Source organism: Jaculus jaculus, chromosome 1 (genome assembly GCF_020740685.1).
Source record: "Jaculus jaculus isolate mJacJac1 chromosome 1, mJacJac1.mat.Y.cur, whole genome shotgun sequence".
Taxonomy (NCBI): domain Eukaryota; kingdom Metazoa; phylum Chordata; class Mammalia; order Rodentia; family Dipodidae; genus Jaculus; species Jaculus jaculus.
This window is the reverse complement of record NC_059102.1, coordinates 116,445,443-116,470,164: the sequence shown is the minus strand read 5'-3', so window position 1 is coordinate 116,470,164 and position 24,722 is coordinate 116,445,443. Positions and strand designations below refer to the sequence as shown.

The 24,722-nt window shown below is 39.6% G+C and overlaps 1 protein-coding gene across 3 annotated transcripts in view; it reads right to left on the bottom strand.

Annotated features, from left to right (window-relative positions):
- Positions 1–24,722, bottom strand: part of Fsd1l (fibronectin type III and SPRY domain containing 1 like) — a 106,734-nt gene that overhangs the window by 54,722 nt on the left and 27,290 nt on the right. For all 3 annotated transcript variants that reach the window (XM_045160484.1, XM_045160491.1, XM_004656979.3), the window contains exon 4: positions 847–948. In XM_045160484.1, coding sequence (XP_045016419.1) covers positions 847–948 — 102 coding nt within the window. The remainder of the gene's footprint in view (positions 1–846; positions 949–24,722) is intronic.

Sequence of the window (24,722 nt, the reverse complement as noted above, 5' to 3'; positions counted from 1 at the left end):
AATTATCATGTCACCTTTCTAGCATTAATTAATTAATTTTGGGCATAGCTCACCACATATTCCAAAAGATGAATTAAAGGACATCACACTAAATCTTTTCCTAATGACTACAAAGTAACATTTTTTAATAATACAGTTTATTCTCCAACTTATTATATTATCCTAAAGATTTTATATTCTAGAATTTTAATTTGATAAACTGATAATATTTGCAAACAACCCTACTTCAAATAAGAATTGAACTTAGGCTTCTTAATCTCCAGAACAACAGGATCCCATTAACATACCATCAATCTTCTTTTATACCAAATATAACCCTCAAACAAGGAACTAAATTTTCAAATTTTAACTAAATGCTGCATTACTTAAACTAGCCAATAGAACATCTGTCTCCAATTCATGATGTCACATCAAGTGATAATGTAGACCCAGTTAACTCATACGAAAGAATTCAAAACATATGCTTTAAACCTATTATTAGCAATATAAATCTGTTTCTTCAGTCATAAAGTTTATAAGAGAAGTATGACTCAGTTCAAGTACTTATACACCTTCAAAACAAATTATTGTAAAAATATAATTGACAAAGAAAATAACTTGACTCCCAGAATTGAGTAGTAAAGGAAAATTACACTAAAATAATCCATTTATTCATGATCCCAATGACAGTTCAAAAGTATTTGTTTTGAAATAAATGAACACTTAGTAATTTTAGCAAAAAAAAACTCCAAGCCCTTTTCAGTACAGAAATGACTGAGCAACCTAACCAAAGGGCAAACACCTCTTTTATATGTTCCTAAAGGGTACTGGCATAGAGTGTTTTTCTGTTTTGTCGTTTGCTTTTACCTTTGAAAATTCTTCAGGTTCCTTTATATCTAATGATCTTGTAGCAAATTCTAGTAGTTCTTCGGAGTTCTCCAGGGCATTATTACATTGACTAAGCTGGCTCTAAAAGAATAAAAAAACCAAAATCATTAAAATCAAGTTTCCTATTGCCACCAGAATCTAGAATATGTACTAGAGTAAACTTAAAGTATTTTTTATATTTAATTTTTATTTATTTATTTATTTTACAGAGAAAGAGAGAGAGAGAGAATGGGAGCGCCACAGCCTCCAGCCACTGCAAACAAACTCCAGATGTGTGTACTCCCTTGTGCATCTGGCTAACGTGGGTAATGGGGAACAGAACCTGGGTCCTTTGGCTTTCAAGCAAACACCTTCACCACTAAGCCATCCCTCCAGCACAACTTAAAGTTTTTTGTTCTTTTTTTTTTTTTGGTTTTTCGAGGTAGGGTCTCACTCTAGCTCAGGCTGACCTGGAATTCACTATGGAGTCTCAGGGTGGCCTCGAACTCACAACAATCCTCCTTCTTCTGCCTCCCCAGTGCTGGGATTAAAAGGTGTGTGCCACCATGGCCAGCACCAATTTAAAGTTTTTTTTTAATGCAATAACTGAGTAAGAGAAAACTACTTAAGAAAGATAACTGTAAGCCGGGCGTGGTGGCGCATGCCTTTAATCCCAGCACTTGGGAGGCAGAGGTAGGAGGATCACTGTGAGTTCGAGGCCACCCTGAGACTCCTTAGTGAATTCCAGGTCAGCCTGGGCTAGAGTGAAACCCTACCTCAAAAAACCAAAAAAATAAAAATGAAAAAAAAAAAAAAAAGAAAGATAACTGTAGTCATATATCAAGCAAATTTTAATTATCATAGGAATTTACACTTTGTCTCTTTACCCAAAGCACCTTTATTGCATAGGGCACAAATTTAAAATATATAATTGAAAACAAAACAGGTAATAAAGCAATTAAAATTGAGGAGGACTTAAGAAAATGGAAAGACCTCCCATGCTCCTGGATAGGCAGAATTAACATTGTGAAGATGACAATCCTACCAAAGGCAATATATAGATTTAATGCAATTCCAATTAAAATCCCTACAGTGTTCTTCACAGAGATAGAAAAAATGCTCTCAAATTTCATATGGAAAGGCAGAAGGCCTCGCATATCCAAACACATCCTCAGCAAAAGAAATACCTCTGGAGGCATCACAATATCTGATCTAAAGCTATATTACAAAGCCATAGTAATAAAAACAGCATGGTATTGGCATAAAAACAGGAGTATAGACCAATGGAATAGACTTGAGGACCCAGACTTTGGGTCAAGCAGCTATAGCTACTTTATATTAGACAAAGGCCTAACAATATAGGCTGTAAAAAAAGACAACATCTTCAACAAATGGTGCTGGACAAACTGGATAACCACATGCATGAAACTGAAACTTGATCCACACATTTCGCCATACACTACACTCAAGTTCAAATGGATCAAAGACCTCAAGATAAGACCAGAAACTCAACTACTGCTAGAAGAAAATTTAGGAAGTATTTTCCATGATAAGGGAATGGAAAAGACTTCCTGAACAAAACCCCAGTAGCTCACAATCTCAAACAGTCACTCAACCAATGGGATCACATGAAGCTGAAGAGTTTCTTCAGACAAGCATACAATAACGAAGTGAATAGATTACCCACAGAATGGGAGACAATATTTGCGGATTGTCCAACTGACAGAAGCCTAATCTCCAGAATCTACAAAGAACTCAAAAATCAAAATAGTAAAAAAATCAAACACCCCACTCACAAAATGGGGCAGAGAGCTGAACAAGCAGTTCACAGAGGAAGAAATACAAATGGCAAACACACACTTAAGAAAATGTTCATCATCCCTAACCATCAGAGAAATAAAATTAAAACAACTATGAGATTCCACCTTACCCCAATAAGGATAACAAACATCAAAAAATCAAATGAAAATAAGGAACACTCACCCACTGTTGGTGGGAATGTAGGATGGTACAACCACTTTGGAAAGCAATATAGACACTCCTGAAAAAGCTGACAATAGAGATACCAACAGACCCAGATATTCCCTTACTGGGCATCTACCCTAAAACCTTCAAACCACAGGCCAGAGAGATTTGCTCAACCATGTTTGTAGCAGCTCAATTTGTAATAGCTAAGAGCTGGAATCAACCCAGATGTCCATCACTAGAAGAATGGATAACTAAGATGTGATATATCTACACAATGGAATTCTATACAGCAGTAAGAAAAAATGACACAATGAAATTTGAGGAAAAATGGTTGAACCTGGAACAGATCATTCTCAGTGAACTTACCCAAACACAGAAAAAAAAAAAAATCTCCACATAGTCTCACTCATCTACAGCACCTAATCTGAATCTACCCAAGATGCCTTACATACCCAGCAAGCATCTCGAGGACTAGACAACAGGATGGGTAGGGAGGGAGGGGAGGGTCTGGGGGAGTGTGGGAAACACAAATCTAGACCCAAACGGCAATGATACCATAAAATTCTACATCCTAAAAGGCAGACCAAATGGCTGAACCTTCACCAGGCCCTTACAGGGAACACCTGAACCACAAGACACTGGAGAGGGTATGATGAAGACTGACCTTAATCTTCTACAGCTTCCCCCTCTCTCCCCATCTCTCTCTTCTCTCTAACTCTTGTATATTAATTATCTTTTAATTCCTTTTCTTAGTGAGCACTGACCTGTAACTCCCAGTACCAGCATGTGGCTATCATCCACAATGAGCTTTTGATCAGAGACCTACAAGGTTTCCTAAAAGAAAGACAGATTTCTGTCACAGCACGTGATGACCCACCAAAGGTTAGTGGTAAGACCCTACTGCTGAAGACACCTTATGAGGTTGACATGTAAAATGGAATGGCATGGCTGGAAGCTGGAAGAGAGTCATGCCCCAGACAGTCAGCGTGTCTGGTGCCAGAAGGTGCTACATAGGCGACCGGGGGAAAATGACCAATATCTGCGCAAGCAATTCATGGTCTAACCTACTTAGCAGCAAATAACCTGTTGTGATGCCCACACAAGTGCAATAGTGGCACATAGCCATAGTAGGGAACCAACTGATCTTGATTCAGCTAACTGATCCCCTCAGTGGTACGGGACCCATAGCTGGAGCTGGGAAACAAGCCAGAACCATATCCAAACATAAGCTCACTCTCCAACAACAAGCTACCATCAATCATGGGCTAAAAGAGGGCCTACACCTATTAAATTCTCTATTAAAAAAGTAAGGGTTATCTCATTTGTCCTGGTGCTAACTTATTCTCCACTGGAGAATCTGCTTTTCTTTTTCAGATAGATGTAGATCCTAAGGAGAGAGCCACCCCATCATACCTCAAAAGGGCCCCGGCTGAAACTAAGAAAAACTGGCAAAACAAGCAAGGGTGCTGTTTTCCTGCTGAACCGGGTACCAGCACAAGGGTGAAGGAGATCAACACAGAGAAAAATCAACTCCTACCAAATCAGAGAGCCAAAGACCCAGAGGCCCCCAACACCTCAGCACTGAAGCAGACCAAAAATGAACCCAACATGGCTCAGGGAAATTTTGCGGAAGGGGGGCAGAAAGAATGTTAGAGCCACATGTTGGGTCAGGATATGCAGAGACATTTATCTTACCCATAACTGTGGTCTAACTCCACAATGCATGACCCATATACCTCAACAAGGAGGGGCCAAGGGGAGGGGTAGGTCACGATGAGCCTAATAATGGTACCACACTGACTGTATTTGCTGAATACAAAACTAATTAATAAAAAAATAAAACATTCAATTAAAAAGTAACATGCAAATGAAAAATAAATAAATAAATGAGCAGGAAGACATTTACTCAAGATTCTTTTCAGAATAATCAGAGAACTGTCTATATGTAATTGAAAACTTCAAAATAATCTATCAGCAAACATTCTTTGTAATGAAGACTAAATTACATGCTAATGTTTATTTAAGCTAAAGTTTGTGGATCACATTACAGGTACATTTGTTTTGGCACAGTGCTAGTAATCTACTTATCACATTGCTCTGTTATTACTGGTTATTATAAGCCTTAATTTAGTTTTTATGACTGGATGGCACAAGAACTACAAATGAAAGAACCTAGAGTAAAAAGTAGTGAAGAGAAACAAAAAAATGGGAACTGTTACAATGATCTTCTGTTTTCCCTGCTCACATATTAATTTTACCTAATAAAATCTTTATTTACTCTTTTTCTTTCTCCCTCTCATCTATTGATTATGTGAAGATTGTTAGTGAGAAAGAAAGAAACCATGTGTAAGCTTACTGCATTTGAGACTTCTCAGAATATTTATTAATATCTATGCAAAAATATCTGCAATGGTTTATATAGTTTGTCACCTTGATAATACCTGTGAGAGATTATCTATATTAGGTTGGCCTGTGGGCATGTGTGTGAGGGATTATCTTTTTTTTTTTTTTTTTTTTTTTTTGTTTTTTTGAGGTAGGGTCTCACTCTAGCTCAGGCTTACCTGGAATTCACTATGGAGTCTCAGGGTGGCCTCGAACTCACGGCAATCCTCCTACCTCGACCTCCCAAGTGCTGGGATTAAAGGCATGCACCACCATGCCCGGCTGGGATTATCTTGATTAGATTAATAAAGGGGAAAATTAACCTCAATTATGTATGGGAACATTCCATTCTGGCCCGGCAGAGAACCAGCATTCATGGCTCTCTGCTTCTTCACTGGGGTCTGACAGTGACCAGTTACCTCAAGTGATGACTTCCCTGTCATGATGGACTATAATCTCAAACAGTAAGCTAAAATAATCTTTGCTCCCTTAAATTGTTAAAAATTATTTTTATCTACTCATTTGTGTGTAGAGAGAGAACGAGAGACAAATCAGGGCCACTTGCTGATGCAAATGAACTACAGATGCATGTGCCACTTGGTGTACCTGGCTTTACATGGGTATTGGGAAATTGAACCCAATCTGGCAGGATTTGCAAGCTAGCACTTTTAAAGGCTGAGCCAACTCCTTCAACCCTTAAAATGATTTTTTTTGTTATTGTGTCCCTGCAATGTGAAAGCAACCAATAGATTCAAATCTACCCTTTTCCCCTTAAGATCAGCCCTATAGATAAGTTACTGTTCATTTCATGAGTTTCTGATGTGCTCTAACCTGAGGCCAAAGTTTGAGATAGAATATCATTCTAAACAATGGACTGGACAGATGGCTTACAGGTTAAGGCACTTGCAGGCAAAGCCAAAGGACTCCAGTTTGATACCCCAGTACCAATGCAAAGCAAAATGTATGGGGTGCCACGTGTCTGGAGTTCTTTTGCAGTTGCTAGAGGCCTTGGTGTGCCCATGCTCTCTCTCTCCCCCTCCTCTGTCTCTATCTCTCTCTTGAATAATAAATAAAATGTTAAAACATATACTGGCTGGAGAGATGGCTCAGAGGATAAGGCGCTTGCCTGTAAAGTCTAACAACCTAAGTTTAATTCCCCAGTATTCATGTAAAGCCAGATGTACAAAGTGATGCACGCATCTAGAGTTCATTTGCAGCAGCTGGAAGCCCTGGCACACCCATTCTCTCTCCCTCTCTCTGCTTGAAAATAAACAAATGTGTTTTTTGTTAAATTTAAATGATATATATTTGTTTCACAAGGGAGAAAGCAAAATGGAGTGGGATGGGGAGAAATACAATTTAGCAAGCCCTAAAATTTACCAGTTATTCAGAAGAATTAAGCATATCCTGAACTTAGTGCAAGAATAGAGATTCTCTCTTATCTCCAACTAAAGAAGTAAATATTGAAGCAGTTTAGGGGTAACAAACCTCCCCTCAAAAGTGGAAGTGAGGAATGTCCTTCAGCCTGTAGACAGAGTCTGGGTTATTCTATTTGCTAGAGGTCTGAAATGTCAGAGGAGTCTGGCCATTCCTTATCTCTTGTTCCCTAGATGAGTTCCCCTTTCCTAAGAAAGATAAAGATTCCAGAGAATATTGCCCTTTCCCAGAAATCCTATACCCTACCTATACACCTGGTGACAGAACTAAACTGACCAGTTCAGTCCCGATTCCCATAAAAGACTGCAACCTGGGTAACTATGTGGGCCTTCCTACTTCCTAGGAACCTTGTTCCTGCCCGGTTGGGCAGAAGCCCAGTTCATTTTCCTTTTCTTAAGCTTCACACTCTCCCTTTCCAACATTCTAAGCTTTCCCTGTAATAAAATTTTTCTAATGCTTCTTCTCTGATCTGTGGGTTTCACTCATGGAAGACAAGAATCTGGAGGCCACTGATTCAGCCAGAGCTTTGTGTGACCCTTGAGCTCCCAGGACTCTAGTTCCTAAGTTATTGCCAACCCAACAGTAGAGTAAACCCAAAGTAAAGGCCCTGAATGTCTCAAAGACACCCAAATGCCCATGTCAATAGCATCAGTAATAGCATATGTGTAACTAAAGATGGTGATCATGAAGTGCTGATCCTCCTGCCTGTACTTCCCATGATAGGATTACAGGTGTGAGCCACTAAGTCTGTCTTTGTATGATTCCACTTTGTAGTTGGTTTTCAGACTATGCCAAAAAGGTTTCATTGCAGGATTTTCTATTAGTCTCACATTGCTTTTCCTTTGAATCAGTACCCAAAAAGAAGCTCCAGAAAGGTCAGTTTTGTTCACTGTTGGTGTTTCAATAATTTACACTTATTTTGCAACAACCTATTATGCCCCCTTACTGTCTTAACCAATTCCCAGACTACCATTCCTATTTTTTAAACTGCTAAGATTTGTTGTGGCATCAAGAACAGATAATCATTAAAATCATACAAAATACTGATAAAGGACAAATTCCTAGAGTCACTAGAAAATCTGCAGAGCTAAAATGGTGAGACAGTGAAAAGAGTACTAATAATCATCCTTACTGGCACCATTTCCACAGTTAAATTATTTCTTTCATTTTTTTGGTAACATTTTAATTTCTAAATTAACAGTAATGATGACATCTACAAATAGGGCTAACTTGACTTCTTTCTTTCCAATTTGTATCTCTTTGATTTTTTTCTTCCATCTTATTGCTTGGGCTAGGACTTCTAGAACTATGTTGTAGAGCGGTGGTGAGAGTAGGCACCCTGCCTTGCTCCTGAACATCGTGGTAACTCCTTGAGTTTTCCCCATTAAGTATCACTTGAGCTATAGGAGTCCTGCAGTCAGGTTTGCATTGCTGTCAGAAAACATCCAACTAACAGCAGCTGGTGGGAAAACGGGCTTATTTTGGCTTATAGACTGGAGGGGGAAGCTCCATGATGGCAGGGTGCAATGGCAGCATGAGCAGAGGGTAGATAACACCTCCTCACCAACATCAGGAGACTGTACCAAATACTGGCAAGAGGAAGCTAGCTATAATGCCCATAAGTTTGCCCCCAACAACACACTACCTTCAAGAGGTGCTAATTCCCAAATCTCCATCAGCTGGGAACTTAGCATTCAGAATACCTAAGTTTATAGGTGATACCTGAATCAAACCACCACAAGGTACTTTATACTGCTGAGAAAAAAACCCATCTATGCCTATTCTTTCCAGTGTTTTGATGATGAAGTGATGTTGTACTTTATCAAAGGACTTTTCTGCATCTATTGAAATGATCATGTGGTTCTTGTGACTGAGTTTATGTGATGGGCTACTCTGACCGATTTCCATATGTTAAACCATCCCTGCATCCCTGGGATGAAGCCTACCTGATCAAGGTGGATAATGCTTTTGGTGTGTTGTCCAATTCAGTTTGTGAGGATTTTGTTCAGGATCTTTGCATATAAGTTCATCATGGATATAGGCCTATAGTTTTCCTTTCTTCTTGTATCTCTGTCTGGTTTTGGTATAAGGGTGATGCTAGCTTCATAAAAGGAGTTGGCGAGCATTCCCTGTTCTCCAATTATGTGAAACAGTTTGAGAAAAATTGGTTCCAGTTATTCAATGAAGATTTGATAGAATTTGGTTGAGAAGCTATCTTGTCCTGGACTGTTTTTTTAGGGGAGGTTTTTGATTACCTTTTGAATCTTGATGGATGTGATAGTTTTGTTTAAGAAATTAATCTCGCACTTCTGGTCAAGATGGCATCCACTTAAACATGAATCACCTCTTGGGGAAGGAAAGGTAAGATCTTTGGGGTTCTTTGGGGTTTTTAGGGATTTGAAGATCCTAGTAGACCTCCAGTGGGAGGAGGAACATAGGAACAGAGGAACAAAGTAGGGAATCGCTGATTCCCATGCACTCAGGTAGCCCACCAGTTCCCCCAGTCCCCTCCAGCAGCCATCTTAGCCATAGTCCCAGCAGCCAGGTCTTCCTGTATTATGCAATCCCAGCTGTCCTGCACGACCCAAAAGCTATGCTAACCCAGGTCAGCAGGCTAGCATTGACCCCTCCCTTAGTTTTCCTGCCACTGGGGACCTCTACGTGTGACTGCCATTCTGCCGTGCACAGACCAGATCCTCCTGTACTTCCTGCTGGCTAATCAGACCCAGGTCACCAGACTAGCATTCCCTCCTCCCTTGGTTTTCCTGCCACTGGGGACCTATGTGCCCCATCCCACTCACTGCCTTGCCCTGTGTGGACTAGGCCTTCCTGCATTTCCTGCAGGCTACTCAGACCCAGGTCAGCAGGCTAGCATTCTGCCTCTCTCCCCCTTCTCACCACTGGGACCGCTGCCCTTTCCCCCATGTCACCTAACCTGCAGCAGCCCCATATTCCTGCCCTGCCATGTCACAGGACCCAACAGTATCATCCACCCACTGCTGCACAGTCCCAGCAGACCCTGTAGTCCCATCCTGTCACCCCTAGCATCACGGAACCACCACACAATCCTATCCCCCCGGCCGCCGCCCCACCACAACAACAGTCTACTTTGTCCCATTCTCCCCACCCCAGGCCCCTGTCCTCTTGGGCCACCTAACCACACAGTCCCATAACCCAATCCATCAACCAGCAAACCCCTTCATCAGGTCCTCGGGCCCTCACCAGCGCTTCACAAGCTCCTTCCCTCTGAGCAGACAAGGCACCATTGCCATCAGTAGCCTAATCAAAGCAAATATGAAAGGCAGTAATCACTAAAGACACTCAAGGGTGAACTACAGCTTCCTTCTACATTAAATAAGATTCCTACACTGTGGTGGGCAGACCACAGCACAAAAGAATAACATGAAAAATCAAATGCAAGCCAACCTAACAAAACTGCCCAGTCCCACAATGGATGTCTCTAATCAAAACGTGGAACAGACAATAGGATCAGAATCCCAAAATGAAGATACAAGTTATGCAACCCTGGGCAAACAATTAGCAAAACTTGCAGAAAATCAACACAGGTCCAGTAATTATATGAATGCTATCCTTGCTAGATTAGACCTAATAGGGGAAAACCAGGAAGGGTTCCAAAGACAGTTAAATGATCTGAAGGAGAGCGGGGAGTGGGGGGAAGGACCTCAATAACCAGCTGGCTAAGTTCAATGAAGACATAAATAAATGTAAGGATGAATTCCAAGAAACATTAAGAAAAACATAAAATGATGTGAAAAGGGAACTCGACAGAGGGATAGAAACTATACATTAAAAGGCAGTAAAGGGCTGGAGGAACGGCTTAGGGGTTAAGACATTTGCGTTCAAAGCCAAAGAACCCAGGTTCAAGTCCCCAGGGCCCACATTAGCCAGATGCACATGGGAGTGCACACACTAGAGTTCATTTGCAGTGGCTGGAGGCCCTGGCACACCCATTCTCTCTCTTTTTCTCTCTTCTTCCCTTTCTCCCTCATTCTCTGTCAAGTAAATAAAAATAAATCTTTTTTTAAAAAAGTCAATAGAAAATACAAACCAAATTGAACAAGCCCAAAATTCTATAGAAGCTCTCAAGAACAGAGTCAGCTATGAGGAGAATGGAAACTCAGAACCAGAAGACAAAACAGAAGAAACAGTTTCTGAGCCCAAAAGTTTCAATAAGTTCCAAAATTTTTGTGAACAGAACATGAGGGAACTGTAGGGATGCCCTTAACAGTCTCAACAATCAGATCATAGGAATACCGGTAGGGGAAGAAATTCAGACCAAAGGCATGGAGAAATTATTCAATAAAATTATTGAAGAAAACTTTCCCATTCTCTCAAAAGAAACCCCATCAAAAATAAGAAGCCAAAAGAAATCTAAACAAACTGGATCAAAGGAGAAACTCTCCAAGACATATTATTATTAAGACTCAAAACATTTAAAACAAAGAGAAAATCCTAAAAGCAGCTAGGGATTAACAACACATACAAAGGAAACCCCATCAGAATTACTTCAGACTTCTTAATGGAAACCCTGAGAGACAGTAGGGCCTGGAATAGAACACTGCAAAGTCTAAGAACCTATGACTTCCAACCCAAACAACTGTACCCAGCAAAAGTATCTCCCATAATAGATGGTGAAAGAAAAACTTTGCATGATAAAATTCAGCTTTACAACTATTTGAACACAAAGCTAAACCTAGACAGAGTACTTCAGGGAATTTTCTACATAGCAGAAGCAGATCACAATAACCAAACTCAGAGAAGGCACAATAAACTACAAAGTCCATGAAAACACCACACCACATAAACCACTATAATATGGCAGGGATTAAATCAAACCTCACAGTTATTATCCTAAGCACTAATGGCCTGAATTCACCCATCAAGGGACATACGCTAACAGGGTGGATCAGAAAATTAGACCCATCAATCTGCTATCTTCAAGAAACCCACCTCACCACTAAAGATAGATACTTCCTCAGAGTGAAAGGGTGGAAAATTATATTCCAATAAATAGAAATAAGAAACTAGAGGCATAGCTATATTAGTATCAGATAAAATAGACTTCAAAACAAAAGTAATCAAGAAAGACATAGAAGGACACTTCTTACTTATCAAGGTTATGATCCAACAAGAGGATATCACAATCATCAATCTTTATGTACCGAACACAAGTGCACCACAATTCATAAATCAGAACCTACATGACAACAAAACAGAGATAACCACCAACACCATCATAGTCAGGATTTTAACACTCCACTATCGACAATAGATCATCCAAATGGAAAATTAATAAGGAAGCAAGAGAGCTCAACAACAACATAGATCAATTAAACTTAATGGATAACTATAGAACATTTTACCCAAAATCCACAGATTACACATTCTTCTCAGCAGCCCATGGAACCTTCTCCAAAATAGATCATATACTGGGCCACAAAGCCTGCCTCTGTATATCAACGAAGATTGACATAATATCCTGCATGATATCAGATCACAATGCTGTATTGCTAGAAATTAACAACAAAAGATGTGCTAGGAATCCCACCAGCTCCTGAAAACTGAACCACACACTTAAACAATAAATGGGTAGTGGATGAAATAAAAAATTTCTAGAATTGAATGGCAATGAGAAGACATCTTACTAAAACTTACGGGATACAATGAAGGCAGTCTTTAGGGGAAAATTCATAGCAGTAAATGCCTTCATAACAGAGACAGAGAGATACCAAATCAATAACCTAACCATCCACCTTAAGGCATTGGAAAAACAAGAAGAATCCAATCAAAAAGCTCTAGACAGAAAGAAATAATTAAGATCAGAGCAGAAATTAATGAACTGGAAACTAAGAAAACTGATGAAACAAAGAGCTGGTTCTTTGAAAAAACAAATAAGATTGATAAACACCTGGCCAATTTGATCAAGAGGAAAAAAAGAGACACTTCAAATTAACAAAATTAGAAATGAAAAAGGGGAGAAAAAATGACACAATAAAATTTGAAGAAAAATGGTTGAACTTGGAACAGATCATTCTCAGCAAACTTAACCAATCATAGCAAGACAGCTGTCGCATGGTCTCACTCACCTGTGACTCCTAACCTGAATCTGCCCAAGATGCTGACATAACCAACAGGCATCTCAAGGACTAGACAATAGGGAAGGTGAGGCCAGAGGGGAGGGCAAAGGTGGGAGGGGGAACACAAAACTGGACCCAAATGGAACCGATACCATAAAATCCTATATCCTGAAAGACAGACTGAAAGGTTGAACCTTCATCAGATCCTTAGAGGAAACACCTGAATCAAAGGGACCTGGAGAAGGTATGATAAAGACCAACCTTAATCTTCTCCTGATCTGTCTGTCTCTCTCTTCTCTCTTTCTCTTGTATATTACCTATATTTTTCTTCCTTCTTTTCCCTTGGTGCTGGCCTGTTACTCCCAGTACCAGGATGCAGTTAGCATCCATAATGAGCTGTTGATCAGAGAAACCTACAAGGTTTCCCAAAAAGAAGACAGATTTCTGTCAGAGCATTTGATTACCCCCCCCCCAAAGGTTAAAGGTAAGACCCTACTGCCGAAGAGACCATATGCTGTTGGTATAGAACACGGAGACCTGGCTGGAATCTTGAAGAGAGTCAGTCCCAGACAGTTAGCTTGTCTAGTGCCAGAAAGAGCAACTGGAGGAAAATGGCTTAACACCTGTCGAAGCAACTGGAAATCTAAGCAACTCAGCAGCAAACAACATGATGTGATGTTCAATCAAGTGCAATAGTGGCACACAGCCATGGTGGATAACTAACTACTCTCGAATTGGCTAATGGATCTGCTCAGTGTAATGGAACCAGGAAACAAGTCAGAACCATATCCAAAAATTGAGTCCACTTTCCAATATCAAGCTTCCACCAATCTTGGGCTACAAGAGGGTCTGCACCTATTAAATTCTCTAGAAAATAATGATGATTAGCCCATTTATCCAGTGCAGACTTCACTCTCTGTTAGAGAATCTGCTTCTTGGAGAGCCTGAAGAGAGAATTAGCCCATCACATGTACTAGGGCCCCAGCCGAAACCATAGAGAAACTGGGGAAATGAGCAAGAGTGCTGCTTTCTTGGTGATCCTGGTATCAGCACAAGGGTGAAGGAGACAGACAAAGAGAACACTCAACTCCTATTGAATCAGATATCCAGAGACAGAGGGTTTTGGGTCTGAAGTAGACCTAAAACGAATCCAATATGGCTCAGAGAAATTTGAGGAAGAGGGGGTGAAAAGACTGTTAGAGCCACAAGTTGGGACATTAGGCACAGAGACATTGCCTCATCCCCATAACTGATAGCTACCACCCACAATGTACAACCCCCAATCCCCAACAAGGAGGGTCCCTTCTGAGGGGAGAACAGAGAGAAGGCTAATAATGGTACTCATATAAACTGAATACTTACATAATAAAGAAAAACAGAGATTAATCTCCTTTGAGTTTAGTTTTGGTAGGTGGTATGGGTCCAGGAATTTATCCATTTCTTCCAAGTTATCCAATTTTGTGGAGTACAGTTTAGCCCTATTTGCAGATCATGTAATCCTATATATAAGTGACCTAACAGTCTCCACCTCAAAACTTCTAAAGGTGATTGATTTCTTCAGTAAAGCAGGAGGTCACAAATCATCACACAAAAATCAGTAGCCCTTCAATATGCAAAGGACAAATATATAGAAAAAGAAATTAATAAAGCTGTTCCATTTTCAATAGCAACAAAAAAATTAAATACCTTGGAATAACACTAACCAAGGATGTGAAAGACCTATATAATGAAAACATTAAAATGTTCAAAAAAGAAATTGAGGAGGACTTGAAAAGATGGAAAAACCTCCCATGCTCCTGGATAGGTAGCATGAATATATTGTGAAAATGGCAATTCTACCAAAAGCAATATACAGATTTAATGCAATACCAATAAAAATCCCAGCATCATTCTTCACAGAGAGAAAAAGTGATCTCAAAATTCATATGGAACGGCAGAAGGCTTCAGATAGCCAAACATATCCTCAGTAGAAGAAACACAAAAACAGCATGGTACTGGCATAAAAACAGAAACATAGACCAATGGAACAGACACAGACAAATGGAACAGAACTCAAGATCTGGATATTAGGTCAACTAACTACAGATACTTGATCTTTGACAAAAGTGCCAATAATGTAGACTGGAGAAAAGATAGCATCTTCAACAAATGGTGCTGGACAAATTGGATAACCATATGTATAAAAATCAAACTAGATACACACATCTCACTATACATAAAAACCAAGTCCAAATGGATTAAAGACTTCAACATAAAGACTGAAACTTCTCCTACTGGAAGAAAAAAAAAATAGGAGGAACTCTCTACAATATAGGAGTAGGTAAAGACTTCCTGAGCAAAACCCCACTAGCCCAGGAAATTAAACAATCACTCATTCAATGAGATCTCATGAAGCTAAAAAGCTTCTGAACCGACAAACATACCATAAACAGAGCCAGCAGATTACCCACTCAGTGAGAGAAAATTTTTGTCAGCTATACTACTAACAGAGGCCTAATATCTAAAATCTACAAAGAAATCAAAAAAACCGAAAAATAAAAAATCTAAGAGCCCATTACTGAAATGGGGCAGAGAACTGAACAGGGAATTCTCAGAGGAAGAAATGCAAATGGCTAACACACACTTAAGAAAATGTTCAACATCCCTAACAATCAGGGAAATGCAAAATAAAATAACTATGAGATTCCACTTCACTCCAGTAAGTGTGCCAATCATCAAAATATCCAATGACAACAAATGCTGGCAAGGATGTGGAGAAAGAGGAAACCTCATTCACTGCTGTTGGGATTGTAAGCTGGTACAACCACTATGGAAATCAATATGAAGATTCCTGAAAAGGAAGAAAATAGAGCTGCCAAAAGACTGAGCTATTCCCTTACCAGGCATTTATCCTACATCATCCATGCTTCCTACAGAGATATTTGCTCAACCATGTTTATAGCTGCTCAATTCATAATACCTAAGAACTATAACCAACCTAGGTGCCCATCATTGGATAAAAGGACAATGAAGTTGTGGTATATTTACACAGTGGAATTTACACAATCTCCTCAGCAGTAAGAAAAAATGACAAAGAAATTTGTAGAAAAATGGATAGACTTGGAACAGATCATACTCAGGCAAGTCACACAATCACAGAGAGACAATTGCCACATGGTCTCACCCACTCACCTGTGGTTCCTCACCTGGATCAGCTCAAATTGCTGACATACCTGGTAAGCAATTCGAGGCCCAGACAATAAGGACTGAAGGATTTATGGGGAGGGGAAGAGTTGGGGGGAGGCGGTAATACAAAACTAAATTCAAAATTAACTAGTACCACAGAAACTTGTATCCCTAAAAATAAAGGATTTAAAACTCAACAGGAGCACCTGAAAAGAAAGGCCCTGAAGAGGGGGTATGAAGCCTAATCTTAAATTTTATTTTAGCTCTGGCCTGTAACTCCCAGAATGCGGTTGCTACCCAAAGCTATTGATCAGCGAGACCTATGAGGTCTTCAAAATAAAGACAGGTTTCTGTCAAATCACTTAATTATCTGCTTGAGGTAAAAGATAAGACCTTATTTCTAAACACACCACATGCCACTGGCACAGAACATGAGTGACCTGGCTGGAATCCAGAAGGAAGCCAGTCTCCAGACAGCCCATGTAGTACTGGAAAATGCTACATGAGCAACTGGGGGAAGAGTGGCCAACAACAGACTTGAGCAACCAGAGGTCTAAGCTACTCAGAAGCAAAATCCTGGCAAGATGGACACACAAGTACAACAGAGGCACACAGCCTCAGTGGATAACCAATAGCTTCCTGACTGGCTAAGAGATCTGTTTAGTGGAAAGGAACCCATATCTGGAATTGGAAAGCAGGTCAGAATCCTATGGAAACAAAGATTATGTTCTCTAATATCAAGCACCCACTAGTCTTTGGCTAAAAGTGGGGCTATATCCATCAAATTCTCCCTAAGTTAACAAGGCTAATCCCATTTAACCTGTGCTGACTTCACTCTCTGTTGGGGAATCTGTATTTCTTTTTCAGAAGGAAGTGAGAGCCAAGGAGATAAACCAGCCCTAACACTTCAGTCAAGAGGAAGAGGGGAGATGAGCAAGAATGTAGCTTCCATAGTGAGCCTGACAATCAGTGCTATGGTGAAGGAGAGAGACGCTGAGGACATTCAACACCTACCAAAACAGAGGTCCAGAGGCTTCTAAGAGCTCATAACCAAAGTGGACTTAAAACACACCTAACATGGCCCAGAGAATTCTGTTGAAGAGGGAGCAGAAAGACTGTAAGAGCCATAGGTCAGGACATCATGCCGAGGCATTGCCTTTCCCCAACAACTGACTGTTGCTCCCACAACGCATAACCCAGAACCCAAGGAGAATACCTGCAATCCCACTAAGGAGGGCCCCAAGCTGCAAGAGGGCAGGTATGAGAGAAAGGATGATACCAACACATGATATATCCATAGTGAGTATGTTTTTAATTATGTTTTTAAAAAGTTATTGATGGGCTGGAGGGATGGCTTAGTGGTTAAGGGATTTGACTGCAAAGCCAAAGGACCCAGGTTCGAGTCTCCAGGACCCACATTAGCCAGATGCACAAGGGGGCACATGCGTCTGGAGTTCATTTGCAGTGGTATAGGCTGTAGTGCGCCCATTCTCTCTCTTTCTCCCTCCTTCTCTGTCAAATAAATAAGAATAAAATATTTTTAAAGTTATTGATGAATTTTGAAGTAGGTTTGATTAAAAAATCAGAATAAACCCATCCAATTAAAGTCAAAAACAGTCTTAATGGAAAATATGAATGAATCAGATCAACTGCAAAAGAAACAAAACACTAAGCTCACTGTTAGAATTACAATTTACAAAACTCAAAAGTTCACCTGAGGACAAAACAGTTCAGAAAAATTTTTATCACTCAATTGATTTTGGGAATCTGTAACTTACAAGAGCAAAACCCGCAGCCTCTCAGGTGAGCATTGTAGATTCTATATGTATACACATATATCTAGCACATACAAAATAAGTTCAGAGAAAAAAATAAAGTCCTGATATGAAACAAAACATCACACTTCTTCTGGAAGCTTAAAGATATTTTGTAGGGCTGGAGAGATGGCTTAGTGGTTAAGCGCTTGCCTATAAAGCCTAAGGACCCCGGCACGAGGCTCAATTCCCCAGGACCCACATTGGCCAGATGCACAAGGGGACGCATGCGTCTGGAGTTTGTTTGCAGTGGCTAGAGGCCCTGGCATGCCCATTCTCTCTCTCTGCCTCTTTCTCTCTGTCGCTCCCAAATAAATTAAACAAAAAATCATTTTTATAAAAAGAATATAAAATTCCCCCCTCAATCTCTCTCAAATAAATAAAATAAAAAAGGGGCTGGAGAGATAGCTTAGAATGGTTAAGGTACTTGCCTTTAAAACCTAAGGACCCAGATTTGATTCCCCAGGATCCATGTAAGACAGACACACAAGGTGGCACATGCTTCTGGAGTTCATTTGCAGTGGCTGGATTTTCTCTCTATCAGCCTCTTTCTCTCTCTCTCTCTCTCTCAAAAAAAAAAAAAAAAAAAAAAAAAGTAAAATAAAAATGCCCGGCATGGTGATGTACACCTTCAATCCCAGCACATGGGAGGCAGAGGTAGGAGGATTGCTGTGAGTTTGAGGCCACCCTGAGACTATAGTGAATTCCAGGTCAGCCTGAGCTAGAGTGAAACCCTACCTCGAAAACCAAAAATTAAAAATATAAAATGTGGGCTGGAGAAATGGTTTAGCAGTTAAGGCACTTGCCAAGCAAAGCCAAAGAATCCAGGTTCCATTCCCCAGTACTCACATAAAGCCAGATGCACAAGGTGGCAGCACATGCCTCTGGAGTTTGCAATAGCTAGAGGCCCTGGTGTACCCATTCATTGCTTCATTCTCTCTCTCAAATAAATAAATATTTTTAAAAAATTTTAAAGAGTATGAAATCCATGAGGACAAGAGTTGATCTCTCACATCTAAATATCTAAAATCCAGCATAGTAGTTTTCAATGGACTTACTCAAAAGTTTGCTGAATGAATGCATAAAAACTATAATCAAGTATTATTAAATGAAATTGGATATCATTGGCTTAACCTATAAATGTTTTTCAATATTTTATTTTTACTTATTTATTTGACAGAGAAAGAGAGAGAATGGGCGCGACAGGGCCTCCAGCCACTGCAAACAAAGTCCAGACGCATGCGCTCCCTTGTGCCTCTGGCTAATGTGGGTCCTAGGGAATCAAACCTGGGTCCTTTGGCTTTGCAGGCAAACACCATAACTGCTAAGCCATCCCTCCAGCCTTTAACTTATAGATTTTCAAGTGAAACACTCTAGGTACTCAACTATGAATTTTGTGGTTGTTGTTGTTTTTTGAAGTAGGGTCTCACTCTGGCCCAGGCTAACCTGGAATTCACTGTGGAGTCTCAGGGTAGCCTCATACTCAGGGCAATCCTCCTACCTCTGCCTCCCAAGTGCTGGGATTTAAGGTGTGTGCCACCACGCCTGGCTCAATTATAAATTTTAAACATTGAAATGTAGAACATTTCCAAGGTCATTTAAATTCCTTTACAAGGCTAAATTGCAGAGCAAACATAGCAAGATGGGATGGTCGAGTTTTAAAAATATGATGCATTTTAAAAATAAGATAACTGCTAGGCATGGTGATGCCTCGAAAAAGCAAAAAAAAAAAAAAAAAAGATAACCATAAATTAGGATTTCTAATAACTCTTTAAATTATTTACAAATTTAAATTTAAAATTTCTTTTATAAAGGTAATATTTCATTTTCATTTTTGGCAATTTCATACATGTATATAATGTATTTTCATCATAATGAGCCCCTTTCTACTCCTACCAATACCATTCCTCTTCCCAAGTAGTCCCCCTTGTACTTTGTCTTTGCGTGTATGCACTTATATCTGCACAAAAGAGTTAAATTAGCCTTGTAAAAGTAACTTATTGCCCTGTCCAGATTTTCCCTTCTTCCATTTATTTACATGTCTAAAGAATTATTTTTAAGTTTTGTTATTCAATGTTTCTGAATTTTGAGTAAAGGGGACCAGAGAAAAGCACCTAAGAGGACCTACTTAACTGCTATTAAAAATGAGAAAGGGGCTATAGGGATGATTTAGCAGTTAAGGTGTTTGCCTGCAAAGCCAAAGGACCCAGGTTCAATTCCCTAGGACCTATGTTAGTCAGATGCACAAGGGGGTGCACACATCTGGAGTTCATTTGCAGTGGCTGGAGGCCCTGGCTCGCCCATTCTCTCTGTCCCTCCCTCTCTTTCACTGTCAAATAAATAAATAAATAAAATATTTTTTAAAAAATGATAAAGAAGCAGTCAGGTGCCATGGCACATGACTTTAATCCCAGCACTGGAGAGGAAGAGGTAGGAGGACTGCCATGAGTTTAGGGCCATCCTGAGACTATACACTGAGTTTCAGGTCAGCCTGGGTTAGTGTGAAACCCTACCTCAAAAAAACCAAAAACCAAAAAATAAAAAAGACAGAAAGAGAGAGCGCATGCGAGCAAGTGAAAGCAGCAAGGTACATGGAAGATATAAGAAGACAGCATTTTTAATCTAGATGGCAAAGTTCCCATTCTCAATATGGATGCTAACAATAACAATTTAATTCTATCTAGCAACAGTGAATTTTAAAAAACTGCCTACTGATATTGTTTTAGTGCTCCCAACCATAGCACAAAAATATGTTGTCCATATGCATTTAAGCATATAGTTGGTCCCTACAACAACAGACATCACCCAAGTATTCAGCTTAGAAGTGAGTAAAAAGGGCCGTGTAGCACTAGAAGGTTACTCACTCAGAGAATGCTTAAGTGGATAGGTAAAAAGATGCAATGCAATATGTATCAGATTTCTCTGCAGAAAAGAGAAAAGAACTGACGCATGGCCACTTTGATTACAGATTTTATGGTATAGAGTAGAGTGATATATGTTGACTCATAGCAAATGAAGATAATCAGAACCAGTCTGTAGAGAGCAAGCAGAAGGAGATCTGAAAGAGATGGTTAGAGATTAAGCAACTGAACACATAAAGGGCATTTCTTACTGGTGCTGTGAAGAACCATGTGGGTCTACATGGAAGAACAAAAAGACACACAAGATAACTTTTGGTAGATCTTCAGAAAATGTCGAGTTGTCTTTCCATCTTCAGTGTTATTTTAAAAATGAATTTCTTATTTATTGAATTGTATGAAATCAATGATTACATTAATTTTGATTTAAATAATATATCCTTTACTCCCAACTGTATCAAGAAATCTCAACTTGAGAAACAGACTTTTTTCCCTCTTTTTATTTTATTGAAAACTTCCATATATTTTTGTAATTGTAAACACTATCTAATGATAATTCCCTCTCTCCCCCACTTTCCCCTGTGAAATTCCACTCTCTATCATATCCCCTCCCCCTCTCAATCAGTCTCTTTTACTTTTTTAATTTTTATTTCATATTTATTTATTTATTTTGGCTTTCCGAGGTAGGGTCTCGCTCTAGCCCAGGCTGACCTGGAATTCACTATGTAGTCTCTGGGTGGCCTCAAACTCATAGCACTCCTCCTACCTCTGCCTCCCGAGTGCTGGGATTAAAGGCATGTGCCACCACGGTTGGCTCTCTTTTTTGTTTTGATGTCACCATCTTTTCCTCTTATTATGATGGTCTTGTCAGACATTGTGAGGTCATGGATATTCAGGACATCTTGTCTGGAGGAGCACATTGTAAGGAGTCCTACCCTTCCTTTGGCTCTTACTTTCTTCCCACCACCTCTTCTGCAATGGATCCTGAGCCTTGGAAGGTATGATAGAGATACTGCAGTGCTGAGCACTCCTCTGTCACTTTTCTCAGCACCATGGTGCCTTCTGAGTCATACCAAGCTCAGTACCATCTGAAAAGAGAAGCTTCTCTAACCAAAAGTGAGAGTAGCATTAATATATGGGTATGAACATAAAGTGATTACTGAGCAGCTTGGTGAGCACAATATATACATTTAGCAAGACACCAGCAGATGTTACACCCCTAGGGTTCATGACTATTTTAGGTTTTCAGTATCAAGCATGTATTCCCTTACATGGAGCAGGCCTCCAGTCAAATTAGAGGGAGATTGGTTTCCCCTATAATAGATGTGCCACTATTGCACCTGTTGGCTTATTTGGCCTGGGTGGCCAAATAAAAGGCTTGCAGTGTCCACTGTTGAGTATCTTCACTGGTGATTTCTCTCTCTCCCATTGAACTGCATGCAGCATGGCTTTTTCCAGCTTTCTGTTAGCTGGTCTACATGGAGGAGGTTTTCAGCTCAGCTCCAGCAGGATTTCTCAGTGACCTTACAGTCCAAGTATGTGGATCTTCAGCAATAGGGTCTTACCATCTATTCCTGATGGGAAACCAAGGGTCTCGGCAATAGCCTATAATGTTTGGGGGTATCAGGGACCTCCCTGGCCAACAACTCACTGGAAGGTACCACATTCCTGGCACTGAAAGTTTTCTAACAACAATCTATGGCTCCTGAGTGTTCCACTGGCCAAAAAAGTAGGTTTCTATATGGCTTAATTATATCCTATTGGATTTGGTTAGCCCGCCCTCCACCTTTTCTTTACTCAGTCTCTTCCCTTGACCTCACTTAGGCCTTTTCACGCCTGTTAATCTGTTCTTCTACTTACATATATACAATACGATCCTATTATGTCCCCCCCTCCCTCCCTTTCTATTCCATTTATATATCTTTTCTAGCTTGATGGCCTCTGCTACTGAGTTTTATCATTTGTAGCTAGGATCCACACACGAGAGAGAACATGTGACATTTAGATTTCTGGGCCTGGGTCACCTCACTAAGTATAATACTTTCCAGATCCATCCATTTTTCTGCAAATTTCATAACTTTATTTTTCTTTACTGCTGGGTAGAACTCCAGTGTTTAAACGTGCCACATCTTTATTATCCACTCATCAGTTGAGGGGCATCTAAGCTGGTTCCATTTCCTAGCTATTGTGAATAGAGTAGCAATAAACACAGTTGAGCAAGTATCTCTAAGGTAGAGGGACGAGTCCTTAGGTTATATGCCTATGAGTGCTATATCTGGGTCATATGTTAGACTTATTTTTAGCTGTTTCAGGAACCTCCACACTGATTTCCACAATGGCTGGACCAGATTGTATTCCCACCAACAGTGTAGAAGGGTTCTTCTTTTTTCACATCCTAGCCAGCATTTATGATCATTTGTTTTCATGATGGTGGCCAACCTGACAGGAGTGGGATGGAATCTCAACATAGTTTTAATCTGCATTTCCCTGATTACAAGGGATGTAGAACATTCTTTTAGATGTTTATGCCATCTGTATTTCTTCTTTTGAGAACTTTCTATGTAGTTCCATAGCCCATTTTTAATTGGGTTGTTGGATTTCTTATTATTTATTTTTTGAGTTCTTTGTATCCTAGATATTAATCCTCTATCAGATGTATAGCTGGCAGATTTTTCTCCCATTCTGTAGGTTGCCTCTTTGCTCTATTCACAGTATCCTTTGCCATACCAAAGCTTCATAATTTCAGGAGGTTCCAGCAGTTGATCTGTGGTTCTATTGCCTGAGCCATTGGGGTTGTATTCAGAAAGTCTTTGCAATACCAATATGTTGAAGGGTTTCCCTACTTTTTCCGCTAGCAGTTTCAGAGTTTCAGGTCTGATATTCAGGTCTTTGATCCATTTGGACTTAATTCTTCTACATGGAGAGAGATAAGGATCTATTTTCATCCTTGTATAGATACATGTCCAGTTTTCTCAGCACCATTTACTGAAGAGGCTGTCTTTTCTCCAATGAGTATTTTTGGCATTTTTGTCAAATATCAGTTGTCTATAGCTACCCAGACTGACATCTGGGTCCTCTATTCTGTTCCATTGATTTACAGGTCTATTTTTGGGCCAGTACCATGCTGTTTTTGGTACTATCATTCTGTAATATAGGTTTAACTCAAATATGGTCATACCACCAGCCTTATCTTGGTTGCTCAAAATTGTTTTAGATATTCGAGTTTTTTTTGTGTTTCTAAATGAATTTTTGGATTTTTCTTAATATTTCCGTGAAGAATGTCATTGGAATTTTGATGGGGATTACATTAAATGTGTAAATTGCTTTTGGTAAGATTGCCATTTTCACAATATTGATTCTTCTGATCCAAGAACAGAGAGTGTCTCCATTTCCTAGGGTCTTCTGCAATTTCTCACTTGAGTGTTTTAAAGTTTTCATTGTAGAGATCCTTCACTTCCTTGGTTAGGTTTATTTTTTTAATGCAATTGTGAATGGGACTGATTCTCTGATTTTATCCTTTGTGTGTTTGTTGTTAGCATATAGGAAGGCTACTGATTTCTGTGTGTTTATTTTGTATTCTGCTACATGGCTATAGGTGTTTATCAGCTCTAACAGTTTTCTGGTAGAGTCTTTAGGGTCCTTTATGTATAGAATCATGTCATCTATAAATAATGATAATTTGATCTCTTCCTTTCCAATTTGTTTTCCTTTTATGTGTGTCTCTTGCTTTATTGCTACAGCTAAGACTTCCAGTATATATTAAATAAAGGTAGTGACAGGGGACACTTTGTCTCATTCTTGATTTTAGTGGAAAAGCTTCAAGTTTTTCTCCATTTAGTATTATGTTATCTATAGGTTTGTCATAGATAGCCTTTATTATATTGAGATATGTTCCTTCTATTCCCAGTCTCTGTAAGACTTTTATCATGAAGGGATGGTGGATTTTTGTCAAATGCTTTTTCTGTATCTAATGAGATGATCATGTGATTTTTGTCCTTCAGTCCATTTATATAATGTATTACATTTATCGATTTGCATATGTTGAACTATCCCTGCACCTCTGGGATAAAGCCAACTTGGTCAGGGTGAATGATTTTTATGATACATTCTTGTATTCTGTTTGCCAATGTTGTGTTGAGAATTTTTGCATCTAT